A 16782-nucleotide genomic window follows, 5' to 3' on the forward strand; every position below is an offset into this window, starting at 1 on the left:
GTCCCATGTTTTTCGGTCGGGTGGTGGCACGTTATCTACTAAGATTTAAGCTCATCTTGTCTTATTAACATGTTTAATAGTACCGCATGCAGCTCTGAATTAAATATTCTATAATGTAACTTTCTATCGTACTACATCTTCGGATTGATGGCACTACGCTACGCTACACTTATAAAGTAGTGCAATAATAAATCGTGGGTATCCGATGATGATCTTTTTGGGGTTACGGGGGTTTCCCTGTGTCACGTGATGCTTCAGTAGATATACTTGTATATTATATACTAAATAGTTTTGTACAATTTCTACTCAAGTTGGACTCAATGGAACTACCAAATAACATGTTTCCTTTGTCCATGAATTTGACCAGCTTGGCATCAATCTGTGCGTATTTAAAAGAATTGCAGTGCCCTCTTCTGTCCGATCCTGTAGGCCTAACCCAAACGGACATTAAGCCTATGTTGAATTTTTTTTTTTTAAATAGGCTGATTTTTCAGGAATAATCATGGGTCAGAAATAGCATGCATCAGAGATTATACGAGTTTTGGAGGATATGAATGGGACTTTTCTAGATCAACATAATAGGCCTCATTCACATTCAGACTTTGAGAATTTCAGGAGATTTTCAGCAAAAACACAGGGTAATATCCCTAATTCAAGCCTCAAATTAATCCCAGATTTTGCTCATAATGCTTTAGATATGCTCATTTATAGTCACACTCAATGTAACATTATCCTTTAAACGGTCCGACTCTACCCAATCTTTGTAAATCGCCCGAGTGGAAAGTATACTCATCCCAGTGTGTCAGGCGGTCAAAATAACGCCTTCACTAGAGCCATACAAACTGTTTAATCGATTTAAAGTGTTATCAGTAAACGTTTGATAAATGAAGACTGATCCTTAATCAGATGTAGAATATGGCGATTTTTTTAAGGCTTGGCTTCTTAATATTGTTTTCCTATCATAAACGAAGACGAAAGTAAGCTATAGTTCCATCCCTTGAATCTTAAACTAATAGTAAAGATGTGTTGGAAGTATTAAAATGAGGTAAGGCTCCTGGTACAGATGGTATTAGTTACCATCAGTTACAACATAGCGCAAATATATATATAAACCTTCAATATGTCATTGTCCAAATATTACATACGCGACTTTGTGGACACCAGCCATAGTAATGTCCTTGTCTAAATGTTATATACTCGACTTTGTGGACACGAACCATAGTAATGTCCTTGTCTAAATGTTATATACTCGACTTTGTGGACACCAGCCATAGTAATGTCCTTGTCTAAATGTTATATACTCGACTTTGTGGACACCAGCCATAGTAATGTCCTTGTCTAAATGTTATATACTCGACTTTGTGGACACCAGCCATAGTAATGTCCTTGTCTAAATGTTATATACTCGACTTTGTGGACACGAACCATAGTAATGTCCTTGTCTAAATGTTATATACTCGACTTTGTGGACACGAACCATAGTAATGTCCTTGTCTAAATGTTATATACTCGACTTTGTGGACACGAACCATAGTAATGTCCTTGTCTAAATGTTATATACGCGACTTTGTGGACACGAACCATAGTAATGTCCTTGTCTAAATGTTATATACTCGACTTTGTGGACACGAACCATAGTAATGTCCTTGTCTAAATGTTATATACTCGACATTGTGGACACCAGCCATAGTAATGTCCTTGTCTAAATGTTATATACTCGACTTTGTGGACACGAACCATAGTAATGTCCTTGTCTAAATGTTATATACTCGACTTTGTGGACACGAACCATAGTAATGTCCTTGTCTAAATGTTATATACTCGACTTTGTGGACACGAACCATAGTAATGTCCTTGTCTAAATGTTATATACTCGACTTTGTGGACACCAGCCATAGTAATGTCCTTGTCTAAATGTTATATACTCGACTTTGTGGACACGAACCATAGTAATGTTCTTGTCTAAATGTTATATACTCGACTTTGTGGACACCAGCCATAGTAATGTCCTTGTCTAAATGTTATACTCGACTTTGTGGACACCAGCCATAGTAATGTCCTTGTCTAAATGTTATATACTCGACTTTGTGGACACGAACCATAGTAATGTCCTTGTCTAAATGTTATATACTCGACTTTGTGGACACGAACCATAGTAATGTCCTTGTCTAAATGTTATATACTCGACTTTGTGGACACGAACCATAGTAATGTCCTTGTCTAAATGTTATATACTCGACTTTGTGGACACGAACCATAGTAATGTCCTTGTCTAAATGTTATATACTCGACTTTGTGGACACGAACCATAGTAATGTCCTTGTCTAAATGTTATATACTCGACTTTGTGGACACGAACCATATTAATGTCCTTGTCTAAATGTTATATACTCGACTTTGTGGACACGAACCATATTAATGTCCTTGTCTAAATGTTATATACTCGACTTTGTGGACACGAACCATAGTAATGTTCTCGAATGAAAAAAAAAAAGAGATCAACGTCTGCCTTCAAATTACATTATTACTCTAAGCTATAGGACATGTTTTTAAACGAGTAACTGTCAAACATATCCACAATGGAGGAACATACACACACTGTTTTGTCAATTATCACGGATCAACAATTTTTCAAAACAACGAAAATTTTGTATTTGTGATTCTTTTTCGAAATGTCAGTTTTTGAAAAATAAAGTTTCTTAAAGTCAAGGCTCGGTGATCGGTCTCATTTTTATTCTTTATCTATATCGATGATATTTCTGAAAATTTGATGATACTTCTTTGATATTTGGTTCTAATCCTTACAACGAAATTGATCAAGTGATGAATCATGATCTCCAATATATAAATGGTCCAATCAATGGGTAGTAACTTTTCATCCAATAAAACAGATCTTTTTCTCAAATATTTCTCACATAAAAAAACTCAAGATCTGAAGTTCCTGTTTGGTGACAGCATTCTAAAAGTTTCTGATAACCATAAGCATATAAGGGTACCTTCAGTGTTAAAGCTGAATGGGGTGACCATGTTGAAAATATTAACAAAAGTGCATCAATAAAAAAAAAGGCTGAAATACAATTAAAATTTCTAGTGAACAGGAAAATTCTTAGTAAATTCATTCTATCTATCAAGGAATACGCGTATGAACTTTCGAGTGGATTTTCAAAATTTAACATTTATTTCGTAGAAAAACTTCAAATGGACGCTGCTATATCTGGGTTGCCGGTATATGCCAGTACTCAGTCTCTGTTTTTTTTTCATATCGGATAAGGTACTCTAAAAATTAGAAAAGAACGAAGAAATCTTACTTTATTTTACAAAATGTACTCTATCATATCTTTATACGGTACTAGGTTTAGTAGTTGATAGAATTCCATATCCTCTATGAAATAACAGCACTTATACCATGCATAACTATAGCCTAACTAGTACTAGATCTTCTTTCATACCAGCAATTACAGAAATCTGGAACAATCTTTCTAAAACTACAAGGAATCAGGCTACAGTTGGCATATTGAAAACTGCCATAAATCCGATACATAATAAGCCGTCGTGTTTCTTTTAACTACCTCGCCTTCTTTCGCCAATGGCTAACCCTGTAAAAACTCATCATTATTTTATCCAATGTCCACAGTGCAGGAACATAAACAAGAGGCCCAGAGGGCCTGTATCGCTCACCTGGATTTCATGAGATATGAAACAAGAATGATGATTAAGTATATTTGTCACTGGTATTGCTATGTCAACATATCATAGGCATTTTATATGGGTACGTGAGGTTTTTATGCCAAAAAATGCATTAATCCATGAAATGAAATTGACTTTTGGCGCAACCCCTGATGCTACCATACAAATGTGAGCGATATCCATTGCTTAGTTTCAGAAAAGAAGTTGTTTAAACCAATTGACCCCTTTTGACCCCGCCCTCTGCACCCCGGGGTCAGTTCCTTCCGTTATAAAATTTTGAATCCCTACCCAAAAGGATGCTACCAGTCAAATATGAGCTGTTTCATAGAAGAAGTTGTTCATATCAATTTAGCCGAATTGACCCCTTATGGCCCCGCCCCTCAGCACCCAGGGAGGTCGGCCCCATCATTTGTACAATTTTGAACCCTGACCCCAAAGGGATGCTCACAGTCAAATACGAGCAATATCTATTGCTTGATTTCAGAGGAGAAGTTGTTCATATCAATTTAGCCAAATTGACCCCTCTTGGCCCCGCCCCTCAGGCCCCCGTGGGGTCAGCCTCACCATTTGTACAATTTTGAATCCCCACCCCATAGTGATGCTACCAGGCAAATATGAGCAATATCCATTGCTCGGTTTCAGAGAAGAAGTCGTTTATATCAATATAGCCCAATTGACCACATTTGGCCCCGCCCCTCAGGCCCCTGGGGGGTCAACCCCGTCATTTGTACAATTTTGAATTCCCACCCCATAGTGATGCTACCAGGCAAATATGAGCAATATCCATTGCTTGGTTTCAGAGAAGAAGTCGTTAATATAAATATAGGTATATTGACCCATTTTGGCCCCGCCCTCAGGCCCCCAGGGGGTCAGCCCCACCATTTGTACAATTTTGAATCCTCATCCCATAGTGATGCTACCAGGCAAATAGGAGCGATATCCTTTGCTTGGTTTCAGAGAAGAAGTCGTTTATATTAATATAGCCAAATTTATTGGTGACCAGAGGAGGGATTAACAGAATGTGTATGTCATGTAGTAGTTTAAGTCTAACTGGTTTGAAATCATACATAACTTAGATGAACCCTTTGAATCATTCGAAGTACACTTCATCTATTATCTTCCCTGTCGTCTTTCAATATACTCTTGTCTTACTTTTGCTAAGCTCCTTTCTTTAACTCAATTTAATTATTATCAGTTATGTATATAGAGGATATTGAATGGTTTCCCGTTTAATATAACATATATTTCACGAGTATGACAGAATATCGATATTTGCATGAGTGCAAAACACGAGAATACAAAGGTCCGCTCTGTTTGGTCAAAAACGGAAAACTTATATTTTCACTCCAAAACTTATATTTTCACTGTAAAATCTTATATTTTCACTGCTCATCGCTGCAGTGAAAATAAAAGTTTTATTTGTTTGATAAATTTCTATATTTCAGTGACAGAAATGCAATGAATGTCGTTATCACCAGAGTTGTAATACAATAGTTGAGGAGAAGGCTTTTATACGTTGTTATAACTTGTGCCCAATCCATTTGTTTATTCGAATAAAATATGTTTAAATAAATAACTATAACTATTGATTGGTCCGATGTCGGCTTTCCTGTTATTATCAAATTTACAATTGTGGTGATCTGTATTGTCAATGTAAGTTATAATGTATAATGTTGTGTTAGATAAAATAATACGTAGTGTAAATCATTATATAGACTGTGATAGTCCAACGTACCTATATTATATTTTATATTTCTGTTTTGAAGAGCCTGCATGATCGTCATACTTATGATGATGTATGTGTCGTAAATAAAAATGATCCAGAACTTAACACAGGCATTGGTCTTATTTTGTGGAACGAAAGCCAACCTTTGGAATGGTAGGACACTGTTATAGATTTAAAATAGGTTTCTATCAAACTATCGCTAACGCGCGTTATTCAATTTGTCTGCCTTCCTGTGAGAATTATGGGACAATAACTTTCTATTACTGTAGTGTATGTCGTGCCATGGGGATACATAATTATACGGTATGTATCTGTGTATTAACCGAACTCAGCATTCCAACACGCCAGACAATACCCAGACAAAGGCTAAGGATAGATAGTATTTAAATGAACATATTTACGAAGGAATAAAAATGCACAACTGTTTATTTTATACAATTATTCTAATAACATAGCATACATGATGATAATGGTCACAACGAAACGATCGAAAAAGCACACAATATGACATGTATTTGTTAGGACTTTGTTAGCGACGTCAATATTTGTAAGATCCCCCGACGTGGAGCATTCAATTAGATAATTTCAGACCTATCAATCAGTTTAACTATTAACACATATATACGTAGAGCCGACACAAGCAACTATTTACATGTCTATGTTTCCACGAATGAATTTCACTGGCACCTGTATATTAACACTTCCAATGACCACCCATTATAGCGCTCTCCCACTCACACCTTAATACCCTCTCATGATTAACACCTTCCACACCTACATCTTCCCACACACTCACATCCATTTCCCCACACAATAACACACACTTAAAACACACTACTCGTGGTACAACACTGGAGGATGACGCACCCTAACAATCACATGCATGTCTTAATTACCTTGGTCGATAAAACAGGCTGCAATGACATTTTAACTAAATTTACGACACAATACTTCATTGGTGTTTCAATTACAGGTGTCGTAGTGTCACTGGCTGATAGTTGCTTCTCGTTCAGTCAGTACCAGCTACAAATCTACATAATGTTTGGCATTTCGTACCATTTCAGCATTATTTGTATAACTGTTTGACGTGGAAGAAAATGATATTAGATCTTAACGAATGATAACACAATATGTCAGATCATTAAGATACATTCAGCATCCAATAGTTCGGGGGTTTATGTACCCGAAGTCCTCTGTACAAGCTACGCAAGATATTGATAGTCATCCCCGTTAGTGTCGACCTCGCCCTGGGGAAACCACTAGGCATGACCTGTTGGTTTGGTTTGTTTTTGTTTAACGTCCTATCAACAGCCAGGGTCATTTAAAGACGTGCCAGGTTTTGAAGTTGGATAGTACCCGGAGAAAAACCACCGGCCTACGGTCAGTACCTGGTGACCTGTTGGTTCCTCGCAAGAGCTAAATAAAAGTAATATTACCTTAAAGTCACAAATACATTGTACAGAGCGTATTTTTTATTCCTTGTTACTTATGGTGACTGTTACCTGTATAAAGTACCTCTAGGTATATTGAAGGCACCGATGAGAACTTTTACTGTGTATAACACGCTCACTTGGATACATAATATAATGTTTACACGAGATAAACATCTTCTCCCTTGTGTAAAGCATATACACAAATCAATAATATATATATAAAGCTGTTTATATGGAGATCAATTGACACTTGTGTTAATGTTACACTAAGCAGGTATCTATCTAGTGTCTAATGTCTACTGGTTAGAACATTATCTACTGACGATACTGTGTACGTACCTAGTGCAATGTCTACTGACGATACTGTGTACGTACCAAGCACAATGTCTACTGGTTAGAGCATTGTCTACTGACGATACTGTGTACGTACCAAGCGCGATGTCTACTGGTTAGAGCATTGTCTACTGACGATACTGTGTACGTACCTAGTGCAATATCTACTGACGATACTGTGTACGTACCTAGTGCAATGTATATTGGTTCGATCATTGTCTACTGACGATACTGTGTACTTACCAAGCGCGATGTCTACTAGTTAGAGCATTGTCTACTGACGATACTGTGTATGTACCTAGTGCAATATCTACTGACGATACTGTGTACGTACCTAGCGCATTGTATATTGGTTCGATCATTGTCTACTGACGATACTGTGTACGTACCTAGCGCGATGTCTACTAGTTAAAGCATTGTCTACTGACGATACTGTGTACGTACCTAGTGCAATGTATATTGGTTCGATCATTGTCTACTGACGATACTGTGTACGTACCAAGCGCGATGTCTACTAGTTAGAGCATTGTCTACTGACGATACTGTGTACGTACCTAGCGCATTGTATATTGGTTCGATCATTGTCTACTGACGATACTTTGTACGTACCTAGCGCATTGTATATTGGTTGGAGCGCCGTCTACTGTCTGTGCCTTGTGTACCTAACTAGGGCAACGCCTACCAAGGATACACTGTATTCCTAGCTAGGGCAAACGCCTACCCATGACACTGTGTATCTCACTAGGGCACTGTCTACCTAGTGAACTGTGTACCTAAGATAGTCTACCTAGTGTACTGTGTACCTAGGACAGTCTACCTAGTGTACTGTGTACCTAGGACAGTCTACCTAGTGTACTGTGTACCTAGGACAGTCTACCTAGTGTACTGTATACCTAGGACAGTTTGGTTTGTTTTTGTTTAACGTCCTATTAACAGCCAGGGTCATTTAAGGACGTGCCAGGTTTTGGAGGTGGAGGAAAGCCGGAGTACCCGGAGAAAAACCACCGGCCTACAGTCAGTACCTGGCAACTGCCCCACGTAGGTTTCGAACTCGCAACCCAGGGGTGGAGGGCTAGTGTTAAAGTGTCGGGACACCTTAACCACTCGGCCACCGCGGCCCCCTACCTAGGACAGTCTACCTAGTGTACTGTGTACCTAGGACAGTTTACCTAATGTACTGTGTACCTAGGACAGTCTACCTAGTGTACTGTGTACCTAGGACAGTCTACCTAGTGTAATATGTACCTAGGACAGTCTACCTAGTGTACTGTGTACCTAGGACAGTCTACCTAGTGTACTGTGTACCTAGGACAGTCTACCTAGTGTACTGTATACCTAGGACAGTCTACCTAGTGTACTGTATACCTAGGATAGTCTACCTGGTGTACTGTATACCTAGGACAGTCTACCTAGTGTACTGTATACCTAGGACAGTCTACCTAGTGTACTGTATACCTAGGATAGTCTACCTGGTGTACTGTATACCTAGGACAGTCTACCTGGTGTACTGTATACCTAGGACAGTCTACCTAGTGTACTGTATACCTAGGACAGTCTACCTAGTGTACTGTATACCTAGGATAGTCTACCTAGTGTACTGTGTACCTAGGACAGTCTACCTAGTGTACTGTATACCTAGGACAGTCTACCTAGTGTACTGTATACCTAGGATAGTCTACCTGGTGTACTGTATACCTAGGACAGTCTACCTAGTGTACTGTATACCTAGGACAGTCTACCTAGTGTACTGTATACCTAGGACAGTCTACCTAGTGTACTGTATACCTAGGACAGTCTACCTAATGTACTGTGTACCTAGGACAGTCTACCTAGTGTACTGTATACCTAGGACAGTCTACCTAGTGTACTGTATACCTAGGACAGTCTACCTAGTGTACTGTATACCTAGGACAGTCTACCTAGTGTACTGTATACCTAGGACAGTCTACCTAGTGAACTTTGTACCTAGGACAGTCTACCTAGTGTACTGTATACCTAGGACAGTCTACCTAGTGTACTGTATACCTAGGACAGTCTACCTAGTGTACTGTGTACCTAGGACAGTCTACCTAGTGTACTGTATACCTAGGACAGTCTACCTAGTGTACTGTATACCTAGGACAGTCTACCTAGTGTACTGTATACCTAGGACAGTCTACCTAGTGAACTTTGTACCTAGGACAGTCTACCTAGTGTACTGTATACCTAGGACAGTCTACCTAGTGTACTGTATACCTAGGACAGTCTACCTAGTGTAATATGTACCTAGGACAGTCTACCTGGTGTACTGTATACCTAGGACAGTCTACCTGGTGTACTGTATACCTAGGACAGTCTACCTAGTGTACTGTATACCTAGGACAGTCTACCTAATGTACTGTGTACCTAGGACAGTCTACCTAGTGAACTTTGTACCTAGGACAGTCTACCTAGTGTACTGTATACCTAGGACAGTCTACCTAGTGTACTGTATACCTAGGACAGTCTACCTAGTGTACTGTATACCTAGGACAGTCTACCTAGTGTACTGTGTACCTAGGACAGTCTACCTAGTGTACTGTATACCTAGGACAGTCTACCTAGTGTACTGTGTACCTAGGACAGTCTACCTAGTGAACTTTGTACCTAGGACAGTCTACCTAGTGTACTGTATACCTAGGACAGTCTACCTAGTGTACTGTATACCTAGGACAGTCTACCTAGTGTACTGTGTACCTAGGACAGTCTACCTAGTGTACTGTATACCTAGGACAGTCTACCTAGTGTACTGTATACCTAGGACAGTCTACCTAGTGTACTGTATACCTAGGATAGTCTACCTGGTGTACTGTATACCTAGGACAGTCTACCTAGTAGAACATCTCTACCTAGTGGACTGTGTGTCTACCTAGAACAGCGTCCACAGCCACGCCGGTCACACTCTGACATACACAATTCTTCTACAGCGTCCGGTATAGACATCAATAGTTGATAAATAGCTAGCTCCATTCCCATTCGTACTAATAATTACTTATTCTGTATCTGCTAAATATAGATCTATTCTCAAACATATACTACACAATTATTTATGTCTAATACTTACATTCGTGTCTGTATCAATCTCAATATCTCAACACTATTAATTGATGTATACATATATGTATGTATACAAAGTGTATAAAACCTTATCAATGTTGTTTCGAAACAGAAACAGTACCAAGTGATCTTTAGGATTTGACCGCCACAGTTTACTCAAGTCGACTAGAATATTAAACACTACGTTTACCTAGGAAGTAATAATCGTACATATACAAATTGTATTTGGCAGGATGTGTGCTGTGGATACTGGGGTATGAGTTTAAAACACTCAATGTTTTAATACGGTTTATACATCACCGCGGAGGTTATACGTCAACGATTGTACCAAATGAAACATACATGTCACGTGGTATACACTTAATGTCACGTAATGAAACATTTTAAAATATATAAACAATTTGTACATGAAGACGAGGTTATAGTGATTCCCTAAATGATTTAAGCTGAAACAGACAGGCAATTAGCGAGTTTATCTCACTTATTATTGTTCTGGTCGTGTATCAGTTAATAATATATGAGATACCACTGGCCAAGTTACACACGTCAGTTCTCATACATTGGACTGGCATTTATATTGTATTGATCATTCATGCTTTAGTATTATAGTCAGTACACAAATGTTCCTGTGATATTCAGCACCGGAGCTCATAGGCTAGTAATCATTTCACAGTCCGATCCTTCCCGCTCGATCTCTTCCTCACTACTAGCCTCGATCTGGGATTTTCTTTCACGAGTACGATCTCTACCCATGCGCTTTTTCTCCAAAGGCAGTGCTTCTTTAATGTCCTGAAAATACAGTGAAGCATAGTTATCAATTTTCTTTCCGTAATCTGCCTTTCAAAAGTTCGTTATTTCCAGACAATATCTAACCTATGATTCCAACCTGCGATTTTTTTTTTGCTTCAAACACGATTTTATTATTACAATTATCATTATTTCATGGAAATTGGTCAAGAACTACGATATAAAGAGTGCAGTGGATAAATATGCAATTTCCACCAGGAGAGTGGGGACACCGACCATTTCCACTCGGAGAGTGGGGACACCGACCATTTCCACTCGGAGAGTGGGGATACCTACCACATGAACAATGAGTTAAGTGAGTTCAAGAACAAAATAACACATATAGAACAAACTTTTGCTGCCGTAGTGAAAACGCCAGCTGATACAAAAACATGTAGTGTGATAATACGAAATCTGCACGAAGAAAGGGACGAGACGTCGGAGAACGGAGCGGCGATAACCCTGCGAAAGGTGAACTCGATGGTCCGCGACGGATTAAAACTGGCTAGTATAAACGTAAAAACTGCTCAGCGGAAAGCTTCCAGAGGTGACAAACCTGGTATTGTGATGGTAACATTTCACACACAGAAACAAAAAGAAGACGTTATGAAAACCAAGCAAGTTCTCCGGTCAACACGGAACTATAAAAATGTGTACATTGACCATGTGCTTTCCAGAGAGGAACTTAACACTCAGTCCAATCTTCGAACAATTATCAAGGAGGTAGGGAAGGAACGGGACCTCAAACTTATCGGTAACCGCGTAGTTAAAACAAACAGAGATGGTTTCGGTGAAGCAACCCCCGGCCATGGGCCACAACGGAATCCTGGTCGGTTCCAGGGTGGACGGTCTCCACCGAGGCAAGATCCCCAGGGGCGGAGGAGCCAATCACCACACGGACAACGCTGGCGGGATAACGGAGAAAACCGACGTGTTTTCAGGAGGTAGGACAGATTCCGACTCGCTTTCTGGAATGTTGGTGGTCTATCTATGAGTGACAATGATAATTCTCGTTTCCGGTTCTCTACTATTCTCTCTATGGATTGTGACGTTTTCACTTTATGTGAAACGTTTCTACGTGATAATAACGTTATCAATTTAGACGGTTATACGTGGATAGGAAATAACCGTACATCTATTCATCGCAACGCTCGACGTGGAAGTGGTGGGGTAGGAATGTTAATAAAAAAACTCTCTATATGCAAGATATACATTGGATGTTGTTGACAAGTCTAACGAGGATATACTATGGGTGAGATTTAGGAACAACATCGACAGAGACCTTTACCTTTGTGTATGTTACCTTCCTCCAGAAGGAACTACACGACCCGTGGACAGTGATAAATTCTATGGCACATTGTTAGAAAACGTATATTCGTTCCAGAATTTGGGATCCGTGTGTATAACGGGGGACTTCAATGCCAGAACTGGTGATCTCTCGGACTATGTTGAGGGAGTGGATGTTGTTACTCCCCGGGCACATATAGACGACGGCGAGAACCGTCTTGGTGTAGCGTTCATCGACTTTTTAGTTGACACCAACATGTGTATGTTAAATGGGAGACTAGGATCAAATGATAACTTCACGCATGTGTCCACTAGAGGTCGGTCCGTTGTTGACTATGTCGTGGTGCCACACGAACAGTATACGCAATACACAGATTTTAAAGTACACATCATGTCCTCTGTGATAAATCAAATACCCAATTTGGTGGCAGACAGCGCATCGGATCACTCCATTTTAGAATGGGTAATGTGTACATGCAATTCCACTTCCGGAACTATCGAGGAACCGGGCCTTGAGCGTAAACGTCATATTATGTCTACAACGCCACACGACTTTTTACAAGATGACGCGACGCGGGATCTCATCCAAGCAACGATCGACAAAATCGACAACGATCTCCATACATCGAACGATGTCAACTCAGCCTATGCGGATTTTATTGCCCTTGTGTCCGGTGAAATGGATAAAAGAATTAAAGTAAGCTGCTCGTCAGGCAACCGTCGTCCGGGTGGTAAATCTAGAGCGAAGCCTTACTGGAATACGGAGTTACAGCAACAGTGGGATATAGTGTGTAAATGTGAAAAGGAATGGCTTTGTTGTAAACATAGCAATTCTAATAAAAGGCGGCTAAAGGAAGTGTATTGTAGTGAAAGATCAACATTTGATCGTTTAAATAGAAAAGCCAAACGTCGGTACCAACTAAGTGAGCAAGCAAAACTACATGATTTACATAAAACCAACTCCGGTGAAATGTGGCGGGAAATAGGAAAGCTTGGCATGGCCAATAATAGAATGTCTAAAATTCCAATGGAAGTGGTCAATGACGGAAGTGTAATTTGTGACGTTCCGGGTGTCCTCCGATGTTGGAAGTCTAAATATGAGTCGCTCTACAATGCGACGCCTGTTGATTCTGGTTTTGATGATGTACATTTGGATAACGTAAATCGTCAGTTACAGGAGCATAATTTTCAAAGTAATATTGATATATCTATGTTAAACATTCCAATTAATTATGAGGAAGTTCGAAGTGCGGTTTTTCGAGCAAACCTCAGGAAATCCATCGGTGCAGATTGTATCCCAGCGGAGGTCCTTCGTAACAAAGCCTGTGTTGATATGTTGTTCAAAATATTTTCATATTGTTTTGAGCGCAGTGTTATTCCTTCGGAATGGTCAAAGTCTATTATTAATCCAATCCCGAAACCGGATACGCAGGATGCCAGGGATCCATTGAGCTACAGAGGATTATCGATATTGTCTATTCCCAGTAAAATTTACACCGATATTCTTGGAGTACGGCTCAACAATTGGTTAGAGCGAAATAACGTCATTTCCGATGAACAAAATGGTTTTAGAAGAAAGCGGAGCTGTTTGGATCATTTACACTCCTTGTATAGTATCGTCAATAACCGTAAATTATCTAAACTTTCGACATTCGTGTGTTTTGTCGACGCGAGGAAAGCTTTTGACACTGTAAACCAAAAATGTCTTTGGTTCAAGCTGCTATCCATTGGTGTTTCTGGGAAAATGTTGGGAGCAGTACAAGCCTTGTATCGTGATGTTAAATGTGCAGTGAGACTTAATAACCACCTATCGGAATGGTTCACTGTGTCACAAGGGGTAAAACAGGGCTGTAATATCTCCCCGACACTTTTTTCTATATACATCAATGACCTTGTGCATGACATAAATGGTCTGAACTGTGGCATACCGGTAGATAACATTTACATTTCACTCCTCCTATACGCCGATGATATCGCGCTGATGGCCCCGGATGAACACTCTCTCCAACGTATGTTAGACAGTCTCGGCGAGTGGTGTAGAAAGTGGCGCTTACAGGTTAATCAGTCAAAAACCAAAGTGATTCACTTCAGAAACCCGTCGGTGCCTCAATCTCTCGTGAGCTTTACCTGTGGCGACCTTGACATTTCGACCGTGGACCGTTATAGGTACCTAGGACTATGGTTCACTGAACACCTTGATATGACTATTACTGCACGTGAACTCTCAAAATCAGCGGGTAGAGCTTTATGTGCCCTATATACTAAATTTATACTAGCTGGTGGAATGACATATTCAGTTTTTAAATCATTGTATGAATCGCTGGTTGAGCCTGTTTTATTTTACGGCGCGGGTATATGGGGCCTAAATACGTACAAGTTTATACAAACTGTTCAAAACAGAGCATGTAGATACTTTCTTGGCTGTGGAAAAAACGCATCAAATATCGCAACGCGTGGCGACATGGGCTGGGATTCCTGTATGGTGAAACAAAAACTTGAAGTGTGTAGATTGTGGCTAAGACTTCGTAGTACAGATATGGACAGAATAACGTATAAGATACATGCATGGTCTCTGTCTACTCCAAAGAGTTGGGAAACCAAAACTAAGAAATTTCTCCAGGATCGTGATCTTACAGACTTTTTAATACATGATGTTGATAAAATTCATTGTTTAAATATTGCTAAAATAGTATTAAGTAATGAGGATAGAGGAAACTGGTATAGAGATTTATGGAATGATATTGGTAATGAGAACGGAAACAAACTTAGAACTTACAGAAAGTATAAATATTGTGTTACACCTGAATATTATGTCACCACGATTATCAGTAGGCACCACCGTAAATGTTTAGCGAAATTTCGCTGTGGTAACTTAAAATTGAATATAGAGACCGGTCGGTACACTGTTCCAAAAACTCCATTACAAGAACGAGTTTGTCGATTATGTAGTTCAAACCATATTGAAGATGAAACTCACTTCCTGATTGATTGTGATTTTTACGATGATTTAAGAAATACTTTGTTGGAGCAAGCAGGAGTGTTTAATCCTACTTTTTTTGAGCTTGACTCCCAACATAAACTTATATATTTAATGAATAATAATGCACTACAGTGCTCATTATCATCTGTTTTATATAAAATGTACAGAAGACGGCAATGCTTTTAAGGGTGAGATATTTTAGAAATTGTGTCAGATTTATCTGATTTTATCATAGTTGAATATTTTATGAATTGGATCAGGTTTATTGTACATTTTAAAATTGTAATATATTGTAAGCAAATGTGACAATACTTTAGAATATTTTAGCATGTATTTCTTAAATTTAGTTAATGCATAGCTCTTATTAGATGATGATATGACAGTGTCTCATAGGTCGAAATCGGCCGGGTGTTTTAATAACTCAGTGATGAAAACTGTATTTTATGTATTGTATTGAAACATGTGACACTTGAATAAACTATTTACTTACTTCCTACCTTTTCCACTCGGAGAGTGGAGGTGTCTACCATTTCCACTCAGAGAGAGGAGACACCTATCATTTTCACTCGGAGAGACGGGAAACCTATCATTTTCACTCGGAGAGAGGGGAAACCTATCATTTTCAATCGGAGAGTGGAGACACCTACCATTTCACCTGAGAGGATGGAGACACTTTCCCTTTTCCACTAGAAGGTTGCAAACATATTTTTTCCCGTTTGGAGGGTACAGGTATATACCTTTTCCGTTTGGAGGGTACAGGTATATACCTTTTCCGTTTAGAGGGTACAGGTATATATATTTTCCAATAGAAGGGTGCAGACACCTACCTTTTCCACTAGAGGTGTTGACGCCAATGAGTCGATGGAGCGTTCGTCTACTTCTGGATCAATTCCCGGAGTTGATAATGTCTTAAGTTTCTCATTAGCCTTCAGTACATTTCGAATCTGACAAAGAACAATGACATTATGTCTAACAACGTGCAAAGATAAAGTATACATAATTAGTTTGGTTTGGTTTGTTTAACGTCCTATTAACAGCCAGAGTCATTTAAGGACGTGCAAAGTTTTGGAGGTGAGGAAAGCCGGAGTACTCGGAGAAAAATCACCGGCCTACGGTCAGTAACAGGCAACTGCCCCATGTAGGTTTCGAACTCACCACCCAGAGGTGGAGGGCTTGTGATAAAGTGACGGGACACCTTAACTACTCGGCCACCGCGGCCCCCTAAATAATTAGACCGGGAAAGAAGAATGTCATTATGTCTTTTAACGAGGTGAAGGTAATAAACATAACTGAACATCAAAGACAATACATAATACAAAACATGTCCCTTTCACTTGCATACCGCCACTTAACACAACCAACAATAAATGTTAATATATACTAGCGTTAAAAAGAAACGCAAGTTCGGTTTTTCTTATATAACTTTTAGACACGTGTTCTAAATTCAATTTAATATCCGACTTAGCTAACTCTGT

General features: G+C 39.3%; 1 protein-coding gene across 7 annotated transcripts in view; it reads right to left on the bottom strand.

Moving 5' to 3' along the window:
* Window positions 1–5821: 5821 nt before the first annotated feature.
* The window catches only part of LOC117326600 (cadherin EGF LAG seven-pass G-type receptor 1-like), a 73452-nt gene continuing 62491 nt past the window's right edge, over window positions 5822–16782 (bottom strand). Inside the window, exons 25-28 of one of the 7 annotated variants that reach the window (XM_033883377.1) lie at window positions 16135–16251; window positions 9475–11043; window positions 7997–8072; window positions 5822–7966 (exon numbers count right to left, since the gene is read on the bottom strand). In XM_033883377.1, coding sequence (XP_033739268.1) covers window positions 10903–11043; window positions 16135–16251 — 258 coding nt within the window. In that variant the 3' untranslated portion in view covers window positions 5822–7966; window positions 7997–8072; window positions 9475–10902. Of the gene's footprint in view, window positions 8073–9474; window positions 11044–16134; window positions 16252–16782 lie in introns of all 7 variants that reach the window. The other 6 variants (XM_033883396.1, XM_033883395.1, XM_033883391.1 and 3 more) reach the window with 6 other exon arrangements.

This window comes from Pecten maximus, chromosome 1 (genome assembly GCF_902652985.1).
Source record: "Pecten maximus chromosome 1, xPecMax1.1, whole genome shotgun sequence".
Lineage (NCBI taxonomy): Eukaryota > Metazoa > Mollusca > Bivalvia > Pectinida > Pectinidae > Pecten > Pecten maximus.